Here is a 23,916-nt window from a genome sequence, read left to right as displayed (position 1 = left end):
TACATCTTTGTAATTTAGTTGCCATGATTGCAAAATGTAAACATACCAACGGTTCATATTCAGACAAAACGTGGCTTAAAGCCTTAAAGTATTAAGTTGTACACTCGTTAAAAAACATAGGATAAGGTAAATTGTGCCAAGCACACGGCCCTGACACCAATCAAATAGCCTATTTATTAAATTTTAATAGAGGGAAATGGCAGACGTTTACAATCGATTTGGGTATGAAATCATAATAAATTGTTTAGTGGCGCTAATTTCTCCATGCTTATTATGGCGTATTTATAATTTCAAACGCAAGTTATGAATTTTCCCAAAGTTTGTATGGATTTTGTATATGGCTTTTATACTCTACGCCATAAAATCATTAGGGAGATCTGTATTTGTTTAGGCTACAATCTATCCAAAATGCCAATTTTAGTGATGTTATCGCCGCGGTTCACCATTTCCCTCCATTAAGTTTGGTTCCAGCTAGAGACGTAGACGCAACGCAAGCGAGTTGATTAACGACAAGTTTAAATAATCCATCGCTTGTGATTGGTCAAATCACTTACATAGCGTTACATCCTCATGTTTCTTCTCTAGTGAGAACCAAGCATTAGTAGGCCTATCATATTAATGTATACGCATTTGCGTTGTGCGCAGCGTATATAGATAACGCAACACCTTCATTTTAAATATTTGTTCGTATATAAAGTTACAATAATTCAGAAATATAATAAACACAACGCAATAACTTGGAACATGGAATGATATAATTGCTATGAATTTTATAAATTAATAATACTATATTTGTTTGTTATATCTTAATTTAATAAATTAAACGATTTTATAAAACGCTCACACTCTGTATACTTTACCCATAGTTAACTGAACTATATGAGACTAATTAAAACCATGGACGAATAATTCCTCCAAAAAGACGCACAGTTACATAATATAAATCGATAAAGTACAATATTCAACTTAATAATGATAGATTTCAATCCAATTCTATTGATTGAGAGGTCACTCCGTACAATTTAGACTGATATTCAATCATTGGATTATTATAAGGAATAATAACGTTGTGAAACAATAACAAATATCATTTCAAATAGGCCTACTGCACGGAGCATAAATTATGTTTAAAGCGAGATTGAGTTAAGTAGAAAATGTTTGAGAAAATATTGTTATAATGTTTAAGTATCCTTTGTCGCTTTCTTTTTCGTCACAATATGAGTCTTTGTGTGCTTAGCAAGATGATCGCTCCTCATAAATCGTTTACCGCACTCTGAACAAACGAATTTCTTTTCTCCTGTATGTGTTCGAAGATGGCGCTGTAACTCATCAGAGCGGGTAAAACTTTTACCGCAAAATAACCAATGGCAGACAAAGGGTCTTTCGCCGGAATGCCACCTGAGGTGCGCCTTTAGATGGGACGTTTTACCGTAAACCTTGCCGCACCCTTCAATGTGACAAATATGTTGTTTTTTCTTGTGTTTATCCGCTGGGTCTGTTGGTTTTTGACAGTTCGGGCATTGGCACCGTCTGCATCGTCGCGCCGCCAATTTCGACAACATTGAAGTTGGTGAAGGGTGAAAAGGTATTTGCGGAGTGTAACCAACATGCGGTAAGAAATCGTTTATACCAGTTATGTATGCTGGTGATATACATGCTCCCGGTTGTGACGGGAAACTAGAATAGTCTAGTAATGACGATGGTGACGTCAGTGATTGTAAACTGTTGGTAGGAGATGTTTGAGCGGGAACTATTGGATAGTGCCTACAGCAGGATGACGTGGAAGGGCATCGGCCTGGTTGACATCTTAGCGAATCCATAGATGCCATGTATTTATTTACTAGGCTCGGCGCTGGGAATGTACATGTGTCCATAGGTAAATACAGAGGCATTTCCGATGGTCGAAGATGTGAATAATACGGTCTTTGAAACATGCTGGACGTTCCGCAAGAACACGAAGATCTACACCCCATGCGAAATAAATCATGTTTTGCAGTTGAACTTTCTGCGGGTGGTGTTAATGGTAGATTATATTGCGAACACGTTGGCATATGAGAAGACGATGTTGCCACCGTCGCTACCGGTTGTCGTAGTGGTGAAATCAAAGCAGTTGCTAGCCTAGGAACGGTTGGTCTTGACGACTCCATGACATGGTGATGTGCATCCGGTTGTGATCGTAATGGAGGCGGAACAAACTCATGAAGATGACTTGAAGCCGCTTTTGGCATTACTACAGGGTCGCCTTTCCCCACGTTCTTGCACGTCTCCACCAGCATTTCAAGTGGGTTACCGAAATTCTGTGATAAAATAAAAGAAATTCACATTAACATAATATTGAAAAAAAATATACGAGGTTATCGGAAAATGATTATTTCCATAAATGTATTAAACAAGTATTTCAATGATGTGTCGGCACGTTTTGATGAGTGCGATCAAAGCGATATAGCGAAAATAATGACGGGTTTGTTATTACGAATGTAATTTAATCAGTCACAGAGCAGACAATAATAGTTATACGTTCATGCATGGTTTATGGCGCGAATTTATCATTTCCATAACTCGGCGGGCATCAATCATCCACGTAAACTACTATGGTCGCCGGCTACTGTCCGGTACTTTAACAACTTTATTACTAATATTTGAACAACATTAAGTAAATTAATGTATGTTATCGGTATGTATAATTGCAGTCATTATTATAAGAGGTAACGGGTGGTGTTGTTGTTGTACAGAAACGAAATTTACTGAAAAACGAAATTTATGGAGAAATTGATGATGAATAGACGATGTTTAAATTTAGTGCAGTTTTATACATAAAAAAAAATAGTGATTAGCTTGTATTGTACTATCTGCATTGTAGTTAAAATTGATTTTTACCAAAGAAATGAATGAATGAAGATGTGTTTTTTTATTTTCTAATCTTTAAAAAAATGTTGTGTATAGAAAAACCAAAAGTAATAATCGTGTGATGTGCTTAACCAGCCCCTGTTAACTAAGATGGTACAAATACGAATGATGAAAATATCAATAGAAAAATACATAGAAATAAAACAAGTTTTTAAAAATAAACATTTTTGTGAATATTTTAAAATACAATTGCTTGAATGTACAGTTTTTGTACAGTAGTAGTTTCGAATGGTCACTTGTTTATGAAAGTAATATTTATATAAATGAAACCATATAATAATAATAATAATAATAATAATATTGTGCAAAGTTATCTTAAAACTATGAAATAGTATGGAAGAGTTCGGAACTATTCAAAAAATTTTCGAAAAAAATGTGTTTGTTCAAACTTTCTACCAAATACAATAAAGAATACAAAGGCGACATCATAAATTGAACAGAGATATTTATTTTACGACATTCGATCTGTTTCACCACTGTCGAAAAAGAGATTTTTATTGATTCAATAGATCAAAAAGTATACAAAAAGTACAAATAATCTATTGGATCAACACAAAATAAAAATTCTCTCCTATCATATTAAGATCCAAATTAATTTTTAAGTTATTAAATTTGTATATTAATTTGTAAATAACTAACTAGGTATAGGCCTATACCAAATATTGAATTTCTACTTAAAAGAACATAATTATGTAAGAATTTGATGTTGAAAACATATTGAATGCGATTGGATTAACAATTTGTATTTATTATTTGACAAAAAAATAATTTTCTTGGCAAATGAAAATTTTGATAAATTGAATTAAAAAAATATATCGTTTTGTTTTGTAAGATTGTACCGTACTGTATAATTGTTGCTGCGTTGTTGTACGAACTCATTTGGTTATACCTTAATTTATAGATTAATAAAAGTACCGTATACTGATAAAACAAGGCCAACAGCCATAAGTCGCGTGCTAAAACGCATAGTGATACCGGATCGATAGACAGACAGACAGACCGACAGACAGACCGACATAGTGAACTATAGAGTCGCGTCCACGCGACTAAAAACACCCACTTTAATTTCATACTGTACATCTTTCAGTTTTTCATATAAAATCAAAAAACTAAAAGAGTGTAATATAGCAGATCTATAATTTACAATTTTCTCTCTTAAAGACAACTATAAATGTTATCTGAAAGAGCAAACAAGTTATTGCACTTCACAAGTCATACAATATAAAGAACAGGTAAATCTCCACATCAAATACTAGCAGATCTATATACTTATACAAGAATTTAAAAAGATGAGAAAGATCGGTTTGTCGAATAACAGTAGATTCATGGTAACAAGTTAACTTAATATTATGAAAGCAAATTTGTCGCGACAACGTAATATGTTTTTAATGTCACGTTTCAACAAAAATTGACATAACTTTGTAAATTTACAAAATAAATGGCAATGCTTCGTTAAACCCAGGCTTGTACAAATGTAATACTTTATTTTATGTTTAATTTCAAAGTAGTTTAGTTTAGAATTATATTTTGTCATTGTGCACGAAACAAAGAAACATCAGAGACATTTTCTCTTATTATGCATTGGGCAGTTTACTTATAAATCTAATTTTAAAAAGCAATGTATACATGAATCATTTAAAGAATCAAGATTATTTTGAAATTTATTTCAAAATATGAATCAAGATTTCTAAATTTGTTTTAGAAATAAGATTCATGATTTATCAATGTATTATGTTAAAAAATAAGAATCCAATATTTAAAAAAAATAAAATTCACGATTTCGGAATTTCACGTTATCGATTGAGCTATGCATTCTGAGCTTTGTTATTTAGTTTTAAATTCATCTTAAAATATATAGTATATTTATAACAATGATTTTCAACAAGCGTGATATGACGGAATAAAACAAAATAATTAAAGCATTAAGTTTTTTTTTATAAAATATCAGAAACATGAAATTTCACTTCGTCATAATGATATCTCAGAAAAAATGATTTAAAAACAATTATTTAAAGATTAGAAAATATAAAGAAATAGTAGTAATAATAGTACTTGTAGGCCTAGATACCTTTGAATAATAAATTTATTTTTTAATTTTTAATTTCAATAATAAAATTAGCAAACGAAAAACGTTTGCTAATTATAAGTTTAATTTAGCCTACTGTATGTAGTTTAAACAAAACACATATTATTATTATTATTATGCTTAATTGCTAGATATAAAATGTGAATTGATGTAAAAACAATAAGGGATTTTCTTTTTCTATCTAACTTTGTTACAGTTGACAAAATAATAATATATTTAGAGAAGATTCAAAGTAAACCTAACTTTATAAAAATTCGTGCGGAAAAAAGATCAGTAAACGAATTAGTAATTGTTTGAAATTTAAGAAATTCAAATGTAATTGTGTTTTAGTTTATAAGCCTAACTGCCTTTTTAAATCGCTAATAAAACTAAAACGTAATAATTTTACATTTTCAGTTCTAAGAAACATTGGATCTTCAAATCCCTCACCAAGGTTTTGCAAAATCAATTTAAGTGTTCGGTACCAAGGCGATGATATGAATAAGAACGTGAATGTTTTTTACTGACGGTACGCAAGATTCGTTCACAAATTAACCATCAAATATAATCCTATAATCCAATGATTACCACTAAATTGATTTGTAATGGAAGGTTATCGTTGTGTTTTGACCGATATTATCTAAAAGAAACATAATTCTGACAAGTTTATATTATAATTTGAGGATTATTAGTCTGGTTAAAGAACGCCGCCGCTATTATTAGGTATTATAATAACGCAATTCAATTTCCAATGTATTTGGCGAACAAGTAGGCCTATTATTTTAATCTAACTATAGATTAATATGAGGAAATTAACAGCAATTCAATGTCCAATGTATTTGGTCTAACAAAGGTATATTATTTTAATCTAACTATGGATAATTAATAAGAGGAAAGTATATTATTATCTGGTTGAATAACTTAACTATATTTATATAATAATTTAATCATATTTACTTGCACTGATGAAGGGCTGGTGTTGCCCGAAAGCTCTGCCAACTTTTCTGGCTGTATTACTTTATCGTTTTGATTTAGCTTTCCGCTTTTTTTTTGTATCTCCATTGAGATCCAGCCACTGATACCCACAGCATTGTCATTTTTTTTAGTAATTTGCCTTTGGATTTATATAATAATTTATATATATTAATTTATATAATATCTATTATATTTTAATTGAAATTGAAAGTTCTTGGCTGCTGACACAACTTTTCTTAAATCTTCTTCTTAAATATGTTTTTGATGCGTTCAAGAAATTGTAGCCTATTGGTCCATTTAAAATTGAAATATTTGACATGGTTAACACAATAAAACAACAAAGAATAAAGATAATAATTATACACCAAATTGAAAAATAGGTCAAAGTTAAAATAGTAATACTATTGAAAATGATTGAACATTTAAAACAAAAATTACAGTTAGAATTATCTTTGGAATTGTACATAGGCCTATGGAGCACGGTTATTCGTATAATTTTACATAATAGTAGGACTCTCCTTAGCAATTCTAAAATAACTTTCTTTCTTTCAAATATTTATTATTCTAACAAAGCTAAGACGCGAGTTTTGACTTAGTGTTCAAAACATACATATTTAATAACTTAGTTTTGTTTATTACAAAGAACTAATCCTGGAAAAATTATCGTGGCATATTACTCTAGCAGGGAGAGGGAGAGATTCGATTCGGAGTGCACTTTACATAGCAAGTTAATTTTAATGTGATTTTATCCCTGTAGAGCCGTTTTCACTTATAAAATTAATAAAATTAGTAGGTATTGGTAGATTGCTTCTCTGACAAAGAATTTGCAGAGAATCGAAGACAATTAATGTAGGCCTAGGCCAGAGGTCCGGCCTAAAATAAATGAGGTAGTTGACGGTTCTCATCGTACAGTAGGTCTCAACGACTTGATCGGAGATTTAAGCCTAAAATAGCAAAGATTGTGTTAAAGAAAATGTTTACATTCTAATAATGTTGTAAGAAAAATGCAAAGAATATTTCTTACTGGCCAAAGTTTTAGGCCTATCTGTGTTTTTATTTGAATAATAATAATAATTTAGGCCTATTTGGATTGATCCAAACCATACCAATTAGGCCTATTACAAGTGTTGAGGAATTAGTTACCGAAAATCAGATCATGATGAAAAAAACATAATTTGTGAAAATATAATTTGTATTTGTTGAAACCTTCATACCAGTTTGGGAGGGAGGGAGGAAGGCCTACTTTATACTGTCAGAATACTGTATAATATTATTCTTGATAGTTTCAGCCTCAAACTGTGTATTCTCTTCATTTTTAATCGTGAACCATATGTTTTTGACTACATTAGGTTTTAATAAATAAAAAAATCAAATAAAAAATACTTCCAATTCCTCATTAGGCCAAAATCCCAAAGTGTAACAACGAAGGACGATTTAGTTATCATAATTGTTATTATCTATATATATATTCTCTAAATTGAAACTTAATTCTAAATTATTATCGTACATAATTTCTTCTTATTTTGTTTGTTTATTTTTATTGTCTAAATGTGTTCTTACATTGCAGTGTGCGTTCGTTAAAAGTGTATACATGCCTACAAAAATGTTACGTTCCGTCCGACTTCTCACTTCGGTTTAATCGTTGATAACATCACTAATGGTTATAATCGGCATTATTATACAAATTTGTGTGTGGTAAGTGTGTATGGTATCATGATCAATAGCGGTTTTGTATGTAAAAACTGAGAGTTCCGAACTCTCAAAAGAAATCGTTTTACGATCGATATGTCCATTATTTCGATGACCCGGTCTCTTTAAAAACATTATTAACGCTGTAGACGTTCACAAAATCTTTATATTTTATGATACATGGCTACAGTCTCAGTGAACAAGGGTGGAAATACGTTCTAATGTCATGGCTAGAGAGATAACCTGATAGGTATACGGGTGCAGTAGTAATAATATGGTGGTAAAGTTCGATGTTGGAAAATCCAGGAAGTGGGTCTAGTCTATACCGTGTTTAGGCCAACTCCATAATCAATGTAATAAGAAGTAGAAAACAAATAGTAACACACAGCACAAAGTATCAATCCTTGAGTAGGCCTACTAAAGTTTTTGATTAGGCCTATCGTATTTATACTTTTGAACTTACACTTTAGAGCCTACATTAATTGATTAGCGCGAGTATTGATTGCGGCACGGTGGTCTACCAGTTAGCGTGGGGTGAAACGTGTTGACCAAACGATGCCGATAAAGTGAATATGTTATAATCCAGAAATTATCTATCGATTATGATGGTGATACGCAATACGCCTCTAAGCCCATATTAGGCTATAATAGATAACCGGTTTCGTCTTTTCTGAAACTGCTATAGGCATAGGTTTAGTAATAATAATTCACTTATTGTAAAGCAAAAAAAGTTTTACATCCGGGTGATTTGACTTTTTAAAAGAGAGGCTTTACAGTACTATTGAAATTGAAATGGTGACGTAGGTTACAAACAAACATAAGAATGATATTCTAAAAGTCTGACCGCAGTTTAGGCCTAGCCTACACTCCTAGAAATCATGACATTTCGATGTAAGATTTAACGATTCTTTTGTTTCTGAATTGTTTTTAACAAGGTCAGGTTGCTCCAAAATATGATGAGGAAAGTGACGTGAAACTATTATATATCTGACTTTAGGCCTATTATCATTAATAATACGTTTAGATAAGATAAGATAAAATGTTATTGTCATGACCACAACACAAATTTGTTTTTCTTGATGCTTATATTTCACTCACAATACAGAAAATAAAACATTTAACAGTAATAAATATTGATACAATATATATAAAGACTATTAGAAAAAACGTACATGGTTACAAGAGGGATAAAAACTAACTATCTTTGAAATGTTGAGTTGGATACATGTATTGAGTTGTGGACAAATGATTTTCTACATCGAGTAGTATTGCATTTTAAAGGGCGGATTCTATCGGAATTATTAACTACATATTTATTATTTAACGGGTGTGAACTATCCTCCTATATCTTTGACAATGCAATTCAACTGTCATGTATATATGTAGTATTACATTGGAATTTAAAAAACAGAATTGTAACAAGCAATCGACCACAAAATTTAAAAAAAAATGATAAACCCCAAATAAAAAAAAGAAAAACCTTTATTGTGTACATGAGACAAAACAAACAAAAACAATTACAACGTTTATAATTTTCTTTTTGAAAATCATTTCGTACCGTACTGTTTTTCCTTTTGTGTCTTTTTTATTTTTGCTTTGTTTTGTTCTATAGGCCTACTTAGTGATAATGATAATTACTGAACAAGTATAACTATTTGAAAAAAATACAGTTGTTTCACAGATGTAATAAAGCTGTTTACACTTTTTCTTATTAAAATGCGTCTCTAGAATTACGCAACAATTTATTTATTTATATATATTTGATAAGCCAAGTTCACGTATCGACACGCTTCGATTGTACTGTCAGTCCATTACACTACTGTACAAGTTACATAATCGCTGACGTTGTTAAACAAGCTAGTTACATTTTGACCGATGAGCATTAAAGCAACATATGCTTTGAAATACTCATAAATCCAGGCACGTCGAACTGTCTGTGAAAACGGGCATTAAGAAGTCAAACAATGTAACACGCCAACAGTTTTCATACGTGAACCCAAGAAAAGTAACAAAACTAGTGACGTAGGCCACCATTTTAAAATCAATGTTTGAACGCACGTATCGAAGAAGCAACACGATACCGACGCGCGTATAAATATTGTAACCATTTCATCAATGTTTGAACGCGCCTATCACAGAAATAACACGACACCGACGCGCGCGTACAAATGTCGTAACCATTTCATCAATGTGTGAATGCGCCTATCAAAGAAGCAACACGACACAGACGCGCGCGTACAAATTATACAGCCATTTATCAATATTTTAACGTACTGTATGTGAAAAAACGACACAAATTCGATGCGCGCGATTGAATTATGTATTAGCCTTAGGCAAATACTATATTAACAAAATAAGCCCACGACCTATGTAAGAACGGGATTCGTTTCATAAAATGTGATACCGACTGCCGAAAAAACTGTACTTTTGTAAATTTAAAGGGTAATTGTTATTTTAAAGGATTTATTTGTCATTATAACCCGGATAGAGTTTAGGCCTGCTTGTTCGGGTGAACGACAAGCAAGGTTAAGTTACCTCTGCCAGACAGTTCCTAAACGAGATTCAATAAATTAGGCCTAGAGCCTACTTAGTTTTCCCGATTCATTTTTACTTATTTTCTTCTTAGGCCCTAAATTGTATCATTATTATGATAATTATTATATACATTTTTTTCCAGGGGGACAATAAGTATTATCTTTAAATAAATGCTTAATTTAAAATGTCTTTTATTGTCTTAATTTCAACCATCTGGTTTTTCTAATAATAAAATAAATAATAAAACATTCATAATTTATAAATACAATATTACTTTATTATAAAAACTGTAACGAAAAAAAACCGTAGTCAATCAAAATATGATCTCTAGTCTAGATTGTATTGCTTGTTAACACTTATAGGCTGAGTTTGTAAATAATTAAAGCGTTGTATCCGAGGCTTGAGGCTACGACGAAGACCTCCTTACGTGCAGCTGACAGCCTGGCTGTCAATTTTAATTAACCATCAAGTGTAATTGACAACTGACGTCTTGTCCCGTTTCCGAACCAACACCCCTCGCCTACCGACCCTGGAGTTATGACTCCCGTTCCGGCGCGAACGGGTCCTCCGTGGTATCACTCTATTGTTCCTGTCTTCCCAAATGACTTTTTGCTGGATTATAAAAACAAGTTGGATTTCAATTTCCTCAGCTTATTCGTAATTATTTAGGCCAAGTGAGTAGAATGACACTTGAAACAGACGATGTGGTGACTGGTTAACAACCGTTAGTGACGTTAGAGGCAAACGTGGACGCGCGCGTACATATTATGTATACTCACATCAACATTTGTATGCGCGGTTCGTTGTGACACATTGGCGTTTGATGACAGAACATCATGAAATGATGTTAAAGTAGAAATAATTTAATTTACATTTCAAAATGCAATTACACTATACGCATCAGAAAATTCATATTTTTATATCTGTGTATAGGCCTATTTTATTTTTGCTACAGTACGATATTTATTGGCCTGATATATAGGTATGATTGAGGTATGGAGGAATAAAATTAATCTAATTTTATACCTCCATGATTGAGGCCTGGTTGGCTTCCGACACTGTTTTTGCTAGTGAAATAATTAATTAATACAAATTGTAGATATTGTTCTGTCTTTATTTAATTAGGAAGAAAGTTATTTGATTAATTTATAGAGTTAAAGGAAATAAATGTATAAAGTGATTGATTTTTATTGAAAGCGACAAACGACTTTTGATCTCAGATGTTGATAAATATGTATCTTGTGTATTAACACGATTGAAGCTGTTTATCAATCGGACGAAGGGTTTCGTTCCGACGCTATTAAATGTATAGATGTACAATACAATGTATGAAGATGGAGAAACCGATTCCTCCGTAAAAGACCTATGCATACTGTACATAATGTTTGACATAATCCCTAGATTCTTTATTATAACATAAGCATAATATTTTTGGACAAGCGACGCGCGTATTATTTCAAACGCAAAAAACGCACATGTGTCAATTTTTTAGGACAAAACTTAAAAAAAAAATACTGTACTGTATTATATAAGCCTAGACTTATGTCAGCCCGCTTTAAAAATATATATATATATTTCCTTCACAGGCACTGGACTATTATTTTTTCACCGGTTTCACCTCAAAATGTTAAATTATCATTATCACTATGTTCTCTGAAAGTGATAATGATAATTTATCTGTTTTCATCGTGTGCCTTTTAATTTATGCATAAATAGGCCTACTTAAAAATTATATTTTGGTAATGGTATGGTACCCATGTATATAGTCTAGTTAAAATAGCTATGTAATATAATTCAATCTAGTTGATAAATTCGTCAAAAAACATAGACAGCCTGTAATCTCTTATCTGATTAGTGTCAACAAAAATTTGATACGTGTTTGACGTAACTATTTCGTAAAGATGTTTTTATAACACCTATTTGGCTAAATATGGTTTGAAAACAACTTCAAAAGCGTGTCATTAAAAGCATCTTGTGAAAACAACATAGCAAAAATATCACGATTTGAATTTTAAAAACTGGAACACTTGATATCAACAGTAACAAGAAGAGGCAGTTGCAGTGCGCGTACAAACGAGACATGGTTGACGCGCGCGTACTAAAAATGTATCTTTATTATCAGTATATAAACGCGCGTGCGATACATTTGATAAAGTTTTGGGGGTGTCACTGACAATCCTAAAAACCATATTTAAATAGAGATATCGACCAACGGTCAACAATTTCAAGTAGTATGTCGATAGGGCTATCCAAGTAGGCCTACACGTCGTAAAAGGGTACCACGGGTGGTTGTGAATAACCATGCAATGTGAGTCTATTATTTATTATATAATACGTGCATAATTAATTATCACAGAGTAGCAAGGGTGGTGATTTACTTATGTGTTAGTACCGTGGGCCTATAACAAGTGGCAAAGATGGCCATAGCCTGTATGATATGAATAATCATACAATTATTTTTAAACATTCTATGTATTAGATTTTAATTTATTATTAATTAGCCTCCTCCGTTAAGTAACTTCTTTAGAACTGAGTCGTTTTTACAGGCTACCCAAAATACATGTTACAAACCTAGCGATAATGGTTAATGACACTGAATACATGGTATAATCATAAACCTATAATTGGTATAATAATATACAAAATGAAGGTATAGTTTCCCGGAAATATGGTCCATTTTGACAACGAGGTACTTACCAATGTGTTGGTTCGACTAGTAGCCGTCATGACAGCCAAATCTTCAATAATATAACACTTAATTTAGCATAAATTTCAGTAATATGAACACGTTTGTGGAAGATGAACGCTGCCGGGGACTGTTTCTTATGATATCATGTCTAAAGAGGCTGGATCACAACTACTCAATTAGTTTGCATTTGTACACAAAGCGTGAATAGGCGGTTCACTTCAGAGACCATTTTCCTCTTTCATATGCCGATAGCCAATCAACTTAACTATGAAAGCTTTTGATGTTTACCGCGGACCAATAGAATGGCGTCATGGTGGATACGTAAGGCTTGCCGATCTATTAACCCTGACAGCAGGTTCAAAGCAGCCGACAAGAATTTGTTGACAGGAAAAGTGTCCTTCATTACGTACAGGGCTGGATTGGGCGGGACAAAGGCGGGCAAGTTGACCAACTAATTGTAGGCTGCCTTTTCAGTTTAGTGATTAATGGAACCTGAAATTCTAACTGATTAAAGGCGGCCGCGCTCCTGATTGTCGGCGGCGCTAAAAAGTAAAATACCTGTGCAGAAGTGTCGGTAAGGTAGCTGAACACCTTGGTTGATCAAACACCAAGTTCAATATATTTGACACTGTGTAGATTTGACTGCGGAAGAGAAAGAAAAAAACACGGCACCTAATTGAACATAAGCTTTGCATGGGTATGATGTCATAAGAGATAAGATTAAGCTCTTTATGTCATTATATAGTTCCAACGATAATAAAACTTTTGCTAATGTAATTTTATGTTTGTTTTTGGTTATTAGGAATTCTTGTCGCAAAACGCTATATAATATCAACACGCCTGTATGGCTAAAACACCAAATATCATGGTTGTTATCCGACCAAATATCTAGAAATTTGTTGACGAAATGGATTTTAGAAAAACAAAAATTCAATGGAATTATCTTTAATGCGTGAATAATAGTTTCTGTCGGCATAATCAATTTTCCTTTGATATGCACTGCGATATGGTGCGCTACCTACTTTTTGTATGTTTCTATTGCCGTGTGAACGGCTCTCGTGGGATCAGACGAGCACCACTGACTCGGTAATTGCGTATTTTTTTTATCCTATCAACGTGTATATCCTACTACGTTAATTCGCATGTACTATTTTTTACGATATAATAGTTTATAATATTTAATGGTACCGATGTTCTACACAACTTTAACGTTATGACGTGTATTTTTTTGTTAATTAAAATCATAATAAAGAAAAAGGAAAACAAATTTAAGCAGAAGTTTGCAATAAATTGGATTCCGTTGTTTTTTCTAAAGGTTGGTTCTCACTAGGACGAAACGTAAGAATAGGGAAGAATGGTAAGACCAACGCAGCGAGATGACCAATTACAAAGCGACAGTTCGAATCACCATCGCTTGTGATTGGTCGAATTGCGCTTTCGTCCCTGTGTTGCGTCTTAAGTGAGAACCGAGCATTCCAGTACGGTAATGAACATGTTTAAGTTCTTTAATAATGGTAATAATTAGCAACAATAATAATGAACACAAATAGTAACAATAAACACATAAATATATACGAAATAAAAAATTACAATTGTTTTATATTTATTTATGTACATTTATTAAAAAATGAAAGTCATCAAAACAGAAAATGTTACAATCGTACATTTAAACGATAAAGCAGGCAAATAATACAGACTATTTTTTTAGGAATCAATGCAAAGTTAAAACCAACCGTTTTAGAGACTCTTTTTCCCATATGCTTGTCTTCTATAATAATGTACATTTTCAAGATTAGTTAAAGATGTATTGTCCCCCAAAAACATGAAAAATGAAGATTAATTAAATCAGACTTTGAATAGGTTACTTTGTAGTTTTAATCAAGTTAATCACTTCCGTAGAAAAAAAACCGGAAAAAAATAATGTTTTCACTTATAAAATAACGTAATAAATGGTTAAATTCAACCAAAAATCCATTGGCTGGCAGCCAATTTGACCATTTTTTGCTTTAAATTCCAGTTTTTTCAGGTAAATAATTTTTTATTGGATCAAATTTTTGGTCGAAGTCAATAACTATTATGTGACATTAAAATGGCATATTCAACAACAAAAATTTAAAAAATTAATTTTCAGGGGGACAATACATCTTTAAGGTGTTACGTTTTTATATTGTGTTTTAATTGTATTGTATCTATGTTTCCAAGCTCAGGAAAACAAATATCATGTATGTTATATTATGTGACAATAAATTGAATCTTGAAATTTATAGAAGTAAAAATACTTTTCTCATAAGATTCCTAAATAATCATAAAAATCATAAGCAAAAGCAACATCATACGAATATGAAAAGAAAAAGAAAATTTAAGATGCCTATTATAGTCTAGGCCTATAACAGAATTGATTTTTCCGAAGTTATAACAAAAGGAACATTAACATGTTACGGTATACCTTATGAAGTCACACTGGACGAAATGCTGTTTATGTGACGAATGTCATGGGATCTGTAAATGGTGTACGATAATGCCATGTATTGTTTTTGTGGGGAATGAGTTTAAAAAAAAAAATCCAATCCCACACTAAATTTCGAAAATTAAAATGCAAAATGTAGGACAAGCCCCTATCCAATCCCGTTTAAAAATCCTGCAATTCCTCTCATTCCAATTTATTCTTTATAAATAACATAATAGTGAATGTATTAATCCCTCACCTGGTGCAATTGGCGGCAGAAATAAAAGTACTTAAATACTCGCATGATTACTTGGAAATAATAAAGGTGTATCGCCGTCATGTTTGAATAACTCGGAGTATACATTAATTTCATTATCATAATTGCAATTGTTTAAGGTACATTTTAACCGGCTTCCGTGCAGGTTTAAAACTCAACAATGTTGTCAATGATGTGGCGTATTGGAAAAAGAAGATCTAATTTTGAATGTCAGTTGTTAACGATGTTAAAGACCTTACCCTTACAGGTCATATAGTGAATAATAGTTAGTTAATAATAATAATAATTTATTGACACTGCACTTTTTTTTATCAGTGGCAAATTTCAACTTCAACAAAACAAAATATAACAATAAAAAAGAGAAATAAAAAAAAAATAAAAAGGGAAATTAAGAAAGCCAATGTTTAAAGATGTATTGTCCCCCAAAAACATGAAAAATGACTCAGTAAAATAAACTTTGAAAAATCCATTTTGTTATTAAAGGTAATCACTTCCATAGAAATGACAAAATAAACAGTTGAATTCAACCAAAAACCCATTGGCTAGCAGCCAATTTGACTATATTTTTGCGCTTTTTTTTCAGGTAAATAATTTTTTCTCGATCCAATTTTATGTCAAAATGAATACTAACTATTGTGACATTAAAATGGCAATAACAAATAAACCAGGGTTGTCGCAGAATTATTACCTCCATGTGTACGTAATAATTTGAGTTGGCAATATAACAGCAATTAAAATTATATATTTCATATTATATAATATAGGCCCATAGGCTTTCGATATATACACAGCACAATCTTGAAGGTTGTACAGTTAGTCTACTTCAAATGTTCGGCGCATCAGCTAATATTACGTCGCTAAATGATCGGTTCACGGACGAATTAAGTTCCATATTAATTGAATTAATTGACCATAATTAATTATTCAATCAATTTGAAAAAGAGACCGAATGACCCACTTGATGCCGCAGTGCCGTTAATATTCTCTTTTAATCGTCGAACATTTTAAAATGAAACAAAGTAAGATATACTAGTGGTATCAATTTTTAATTAAAATTAACATTTTAAAATAATTAAACATAACATGAAAGGAAAAGACAACTGTTTCACTATTCACAAAATGGGGATTTGTAGAGATTGTTTGTTTGTCATTATTATTACATTTATTATTATTATTATATTTTCTCTTATAGCATTGCAATGTGTTTTTATTTATTTTGTGTTTTGTCGAAGTGTATGTTCAAATAAATTATTATTATATATTCAATTTAAATTAATTTGTTAGAGCTTTAAATACCCAAATTATGCAAATAAGAAGTGAGAGAGAAAGAACGTTGATACCGAGACCGCCACATAAGATAACTTTCAATCAGCTTGGGTTAAATTATTATCCGGGTTCCGTTACGAAAAAAAATATATATAAAAAAAATAAAACGCATAACAAATAAAATAGGCCTAGTTCCTCCTCATGCATTCGAAACTATACCTGCTTTGACACTTCTGGGAGGGCAATCAATACTCCAATTTTATGTATAATCGATGTGTATTTTTTTGGTAATATGGCCTACGTGAAATAAATAAGTATATGGAATCGCTTGCCTTAAAGACTTCGTGCAATCACAAACATTACATCGTTTAAAAAAGACTTGAAAACTTATTTATTTAATATGCCATAGTTATCACAACATTAACATTTAATTAAATTTAAGATATTTTGAGATGGTCCAGCATTATGTCTCATGTGCAATATAAGAAATACTACGTTGTTTATACTCAGTGCGAGGTTTCGGAACATAGAGGTTTGTATCAATTATGTCTAAAGTTATATTTGAAATTATTTTTTAACCAGATTTGATAGATATGTGGGTGCACGCCCCGTCATAAGTTTATAAATTAACATGCAACATTCATACTCATCTTTGAGAGGGTAAGCCAATTTACTCGCTGAAGTGCATCTTTACTTGGTGTGTCCCCCAAGATAGGCCAAATATGATTCGGGCTGTTCTATTTTGTACAGTTTGTACTCTTTTTAGAAAGCTCGAGCCACAATTACCCCAGATTACACTACAATAAGTTAAATGTGGAATAATAATAGAATTTGCAATATTTCTTAATATATTATTTTCAAAAATGTGTCTACATCGTTTAATTCACTCCATCTGGTGGTTACATCCTCACTCGCTCCTGCCTGTTGGAGCTAATAATAAAAAGAGGGCGCAACCATTTTTCCTGTAGTTTTTAAAGTAAATTAAAAAATAATATGTATATTAGGCCTAGTGTGTAATATTAATTACTTTTACGTAACTTATAGAAATATTTCATTGAAGCACTATTGTAAAATTGATTGTAAAACGACGTAACTAATGTATTTGAAAGAGTAAAACATTAGAATAGTTATAGGGTGATAAAAATTAGATTGTACACCTACAACATACTTTGCGCCACCAACATGTAAAATATTTGTTTTAGCCTATGCTTCAGTCGCTAGCCCACTGAAAAGAATTTTTTTTCTTTTTAATGCATTCAACCGTGCATACATTGATCAAAGTTGTTGTTAATTATATACCTGTATTCGGTATTATTTTGTATTCTGTGGCCATCAAAGGGTATCAAGTATAAAACATGTAACATAAAAAATTATTGATATTGTGCGCGGCTGGACCTCGTCGGCTATTTTCGTCCAATCTTCTTCTTGTAATAATCCGGAAGTGCTAAATTCCCTACCCTCTAAAAAAAGATTGATGATGGAAAACATGCGAAAAGATGTAAACCTTCCATAACTTGTTGAAATACATTAATGCGGCTTATGGATTGTATTTAAGAAAACTAATGATTGTCTCAGTTTGTAGGAGAAAGAGGGATTTCACCAGGTAGTCGTGTCTTTGCAAACGTAAGGCGTAGCCAGCTAGGCTAGCTGCTCAGTCTGTCAGCTACTGCAGGTCGTTAGGCCTTGACACTCGGCTGAAGACCAGGCTAGGCCTTTTTTGCAGAAGGATGGGCAACAAAAATTCATCGTCCCGCTGCTGCTGTGCAGTTTTCTCGCGGCATAGGACGCCACTTAACAGTAAAGACACTGGGCCTAGAGAAATAAGCTATCAACAGCAAGATGGAGGTTTAAATGTTTCGTCTGGTGAAGCAGATAGTGTGAATCAATTGCCACACATCAGTGACAGAGAACCTGCAGATGATGAAGGTTTGTGTTGTGTTACATCATAAAATAATTAAAATATAAGGCTACTAGGCCTAGGCCTACTGTATTATTAATTATACTTGTATAATAATAATATTTTACTTAACTTGCCATTATATGTAACCTGTTGTTGTGATTGCCTCTTGACATAACATTTAAATAATCATCATCACGATGAGATGGACAATATAATATCAGATCTTGCACATTTTCAAATAAAAATTACTCTTCGAAATTCATTCAGTATAATATGAATATGATCAGTTATATAATATTGTCAATTTTATAATGCACTATACTATCCCTGGGAGAGGTGCATCATTTGTCCGATGTGAGTCACATACAATTATGCAAAAAAAGTGACTTTCACCAATTTTCATTTAAATCAATGATCGAACAATGATGCACCATGACTGCCCATTTTGGTAAGTAACCCCTGAGACACTATATTCATTGATTTGACGTACCATTTAGGTTTTTTGATGCCGCTCCTCCGCATCTTCAGTTATTTGTATTGACGCACCTCTCCAGAGGGTGGTATAGTGCGTCATACAATTGACAAAGCATTCACAGCTACAGTACAGTAGGTCACTGGGTACTAAGTACTTCTGCACAATTGTATATCTTTGTAATTTTGGAACTCTGTTGAGCGTAGCACAATTAAAAAACATATACCTATTGCGATAATGGTGGGTGATCGTGTGAAGTCTTATTCCCAGTTATGTTCACTGTTTTAGGTGCGAAAGTACAGTATCACTGATCACTACACACTGGCGGGCAACTGTATTCATTCAATATGAAAGTAAAAGTAAAACTTTTCCAATCAGCTGTGAAAATACCCTCTAATACCCCATGCTATAATAATACAATTCCTTGAAGGTTATTATACCACGGAGGTAGGTATACCTCAATGGTTAGACTAGTACTAGTAGTAGGCCTTTTAGTAGGTTTTCAAAAGCTGATCTTTCAATCTCGGTTGTCCCTGTATAAAATCAACATAAATGATGATTCATTATTATTAAAAATTCATTAACAATGATGCAATTTTTTACGTTGTGTCTAAGTTATATTATAATATGGTACTTTATCCAGTGGCGTAATGCAGATAAATGAGGCCCCAGGTTTATGAACCCTAAGTGGCCCTCCAACGCTGGAGGCCTCAGGTATTTTTAGCCCTTTCGACACAGTAGCCTGTTTTTTTCATCTTGGCACTGCTCAGGGGCTCCCCATAAGCTCAATTTAAGCTCCGTTTAGCCAGTGAGCGCTCATAGCCACTGACCTTATCCAAGCTTACTGGTTGCTAAAGTTACGGGAAATGACATGACATCAATTAGAATCTTATAGAGGGCGCTATAAATAGTGCAAAGCAAAGATTCTCTAGTACTACTGTACTACGGTAGAATGATACTAAAACTGTATCAGTAAATCTGACCCTCTCTCTTATATTCAAAATCTTGGATCTGCCACTGTTTTCTTTCCCTTCAAAAATGTGACCAATTTATGACATACCAGGTACTCTGCCAGCCCTGGTTTATTTTAGTGACCCTTCTCTGCCACCACCCCCTCCAACCCCAATCTTGGATCCTCATTGCATGGCATGTTTCGATTACAGAAATAAACAAGAAAGCCACTCCGAGAGTGCATAGCTCCGCCTACTGTACATAAGCATGTGTATGCGAATTTGGTGTAAATGGTTATGTAACCAGCCTTTCAACTAACAATTTAGTATCAGTTGACTAAAAATAGAACAGCAACGCCAAAATCAAATGGGTGAATTTGAAAAGAATTTACTACTCGTATTAAGAAAGAAAACTACTCGTATAAAAAAACCTGTAAATTAAATCAAATTATGTTTTAAAATTACAAATCACAAATTGTAACTTTTGCCTCTTGTACAAAAATGAAGTTTTTTGGAAAAGTAGTTTAGCTGTTAGCAGTTTACTTGTTACTTTAAGACTGCCTGCCAGCTTTTAAAAATTCTGTCCTATCTTTTAACACTAGCAGGTCTGAAAATTATACTAAAAAGTGGTCCAGAATTGGGACTGTGGTCCGGATTGCCTCCAAAATTTAATGAAGTGGTCATTGACCACATATCTATCTGTATTTTCGTTTTGGTAAAGATCTTGTAATTTACTTTTTGAGTAATCCTGCTAACAGACTAACGCGATCGACTACATACTGTACAGTATACCTCCTTGGCGGAGGTAAAATATTTTATCAAAAAGGAATATTAAACAATCGTAATAATGCGTACTATTTCACGCCATGTAACCCACATTCGTCCAATCAAATGACAGGAATTTATTTAGGTGTTATATGAAAACAAACAGACAAACGCGATCGTCTACAGTACATACCTCCTTGGCGGAGGTAAAATATACCAAAATTGGCCAGGTAGTATTGACTCCATTATACACTGTAGTTGATCAGTTTACATCTGATTTAGATATTCTTGATTAACTAAAAGGCTTTACCTGTAAAGTGTATATTGCTCAATAAATCATTTGGTAATGTGACACAGTGTCAGTTAATAGTGAAATTCAGAATTTAATAATAATTTTGTAGTATGAAGTCAAATGTTAGTAGGTTTTTATTTGATCAAGCATACCTTCATTTTAAGGTATTTGCAAACTTCAGGTGATGGCATTAAAAAATAATCATTAAATAAAAAAAATTAAGATGCTAATAATATGCTAAATAGCTGAGCCTACAGTAAAGTAAAGCCAAGATTCATCTTGGACCGTTCTGCCTATATCAGTGATATACACATCCTATCATGGTATAGTATATGCTCTGAAATAAAAAAACCAAAAATTACTATTTTTCAGATACAGATCCTTCTCTGCAACCAGGAGCGAGAACTATGTTTTTGACTTTTTATCCGAAAAAAGGTAAGTTGTCTGACAATGTTTTAGGGTTTAAGAACCAAATATGAAATTGTTTTGACTATCCATCTTTTGTCTAAATAATAAAAAATCAAATAAATATTTTATTCTTCAAATACAAAAGTAAATTGGAAAATTGATAAAGTATATAATTTAAATATCGATATGATTAAAAAATAATAATTTAGACAAGACATTAAATGAATACACTGAGTACACTTTTTAGTTTTTCATAATACAGTGGATCTTCACAGTTCTCAAGACTGAAATGTGCTTTACTTATTACTGTATGAATTGGAAACCAAATCAACAAAAAGTTTGTTATTAATATGTTAATTATATAGTAAATTGAATGTTTTTTATTCTGCTCTTTTAATTATATTCTTATCAAAAATGTGCAGGCAAAATGTATGCATTCCCAAAAAATCACTATTTATGAGTTAATATTGCTGTTTTACCAAGTCAAAATGAATTTTTTAATTACATTATTATGGATATTATCCAGACAATATTTAGAATTATCTCGCCTTCAAATTATCATTAATTTTTCACAATTTCTAATTATATTATCAATATCATCCTGTTGTCTTATCTCACTGCTCTTGATGGTGATCCAATCAAAGCATCTGGTATAACAAGAGATGTGGAGATTATGGCTTACAATGACATAAAATAAATAAAATATGTTTTTTATGTGGTACAATAATGAAAAATACAAATTTAGTTTTGTTCATGGACTGCGTAGCTTATTAATATTATGTCATCTTAGACAGATTCAACAAATTTCCAATTTTTTTATTTAAGATTATGAGATTGAGTTCAGCACTTTATTTCACCATTTTTATTTAGTACCTACCAGTGCTAAATTAAAAAATACTGTAACATCAATTTCGTAAATTTCTACCACCAGAACTATACTTAAATGGCTCTCTTTGACCATAGTGCTGGTAAGAACATGTCTGAATCTAGGAAAAACCTTTACAATTAACAGTGTTTTTGTACCAGAGTTTTATTCCAATTGGTCTCAAATCAATTTAATAATCAAAGTACATTCTCACTACCAGACATTTTCTTGAAACCAGACATTTTGGCCTAGCCCAAGGGTGTTTCGGTTTTGAGTGAGTTGATTGTACATTTATTTTACTGTAGGGCATGACACAAACAATAGGCATCACAGCAGTGGGTTAAAACGTCGTAGCTCTTGTTCAACAATCTACCTAGATGATAGCACTGTTAGTCAACCTAACTTAAAGGCAACCATCAAATGGTAAGTGCTCTATTACAATACATTGAACTCCTTTAAATCAAAGCTTATAAAGACGTTTATCATCAGCTCGTACTTTGATTTTCCTACATTATTTCATTCATTACATTGTTATGTCAATGCGCCTTAAGCATCTAATTTTTTTACGATTTCCTTAATGTTCTATTGGCAAGATTGCATAACCATACTTGCCTGTGCTGCCTCATGTATTAAACACTTTCTCATTGGATGTACAGTAGTGTATTGAAGAAGTGTACTTATGTCTTTTTTTACTGTATACAGTACTGTAGTTGAGTGAAGGGCTGGGATGTCGGGCATTTGAGAAAAAAAATCCTGCCTAAACACGTTTTGTGATACGAGTTGTTAAAGTCGATACTTCATGTAAATTTGAGGGGTTGTCATCAAAAAGTGAAGGGTGACTATCCCCATTCTCAGGGTACTGTACTGCATAAATGCTATATGTATTTTAATAATTGGTGGCTTTTAAAGTCAAGGTATTCAGACGATTGACTTTTGTATGTAAAAGTACCACTGAGATTGTGGGCGTGACTGTTGCCTGCGTTAAAATCATAGATGGCAGTAAATAAAAGTAGCGTGTTTTCCAATTTCTGATTGCGTTATCTGTATGCATCGTGTTAATCTAGTCGGTGGTCAATTCAGACGAAAACATTTGTACTGTACGGTATACCCTACCACATGCATAATGCTAACCAGTATCTTTGTGCCCCGAGCCTGCCCCAAGTCTAAAGCATAAAGTACCCTTATTCTCATCATTACATCATCTTTCAGATGGGATGTTAAGCCGTTCTGCATAAATTCACATACACTCAGTGTGTTTCCTTAGTTTCCTGTAAGGACTAAACATTTTAATAATACGCACGGGACCTTAAATGTTACAAAACTTCATTTGTTACGGTTCAATGATTGCCCCTTTCAGACAGAACTGGGGCATTGCAAAACTGAAGGGTTAAAGGTACATACAGTACATGGGGGAA

At 32.5% G+C, this 23,916-nt stretch overlaps 2 protein-coding genes across 2 annotated transcripts in view; one reads left to right on the top strand and one right to left on the bottom strand.

Annotated features, from left to right (window-relative positions):
- The window catches only part of LOC144848543 (cyclin-Y-like protein 1), a 70,056-nt gene that overhangs the window by 27,719 nt on the left and 18,421 nt on the right, over window positions 1-23,916 (top strand). The window contains exons 2-4 of the mRNA XM_078705350.1: window positions 18,425-18,775; window positions 21,601-21,663; window positions 22,807-22,924. Of these exons, the coding sequence (XP_078561476.1) occupies window positions 18,577-18,775; window positions 21,601-21,663; window positions 22,807-22,924 (380 nt within the window). The 5' untranslated portion in view covers window positions 18,425-18,576. The remainder of the gene's footprint in view (window positions 1-18,424; window positions 18,776-21,600; window positions 21,664-22,806; window positions 22,925-23,916) is intronic.
- On the bottom strand, window positions 743-13,245 carry LOC144848493 (uncharacterized). Its single transcript, XM_078705269.1, has 2 exons — window positions 12,869-13,245; window positions 743-2,297 (listed from the first exon to the last, which is right to left on the bottom strand). Exons 1-2 carry the CDS (start codon window positions 12,896-12,898, stop codon window positions 1,182-1,184), a joined length of 1,146 nt encoding a protein of 381 aa, XP_078561395.1. The 5' UTR covers window positions 12,899-13,245; the 3' UTR covers window positions 743-1,181.

This window comes from Antedon bifida, chromosome 1 (genome assembly GCF_963402885.1).
Source record: "Antedon bifida chromosome 1, ecAntBifi1.1, whole genome shotgun sequence".
Classification (NCBI taxonomy): Eukaryota; Metazoa; Echinodermata; class Crinoidea; order Comatulida; family Antedonidae; genus Antedon; species Antedon bifida.
This window is presented reverse-complemented; position numbering and strand designations above follow the sequence as displayed.

Excerpts from the sequence above, each read along its gene's own strand:
- LOC144848493 (XM_078705269.1), bottom strand. The coding sequence starts at position 12,898 with ATGACGGCTACTAGTCGAACCAACACATTG. Across the intron at positions 2,298-12,868 it reads CTAGTCGAACCAACACATTG|AATTTCGGTAACCCACTTGA; the intron begins GTAAGTACCTCG and ends ATTTTATCACAG.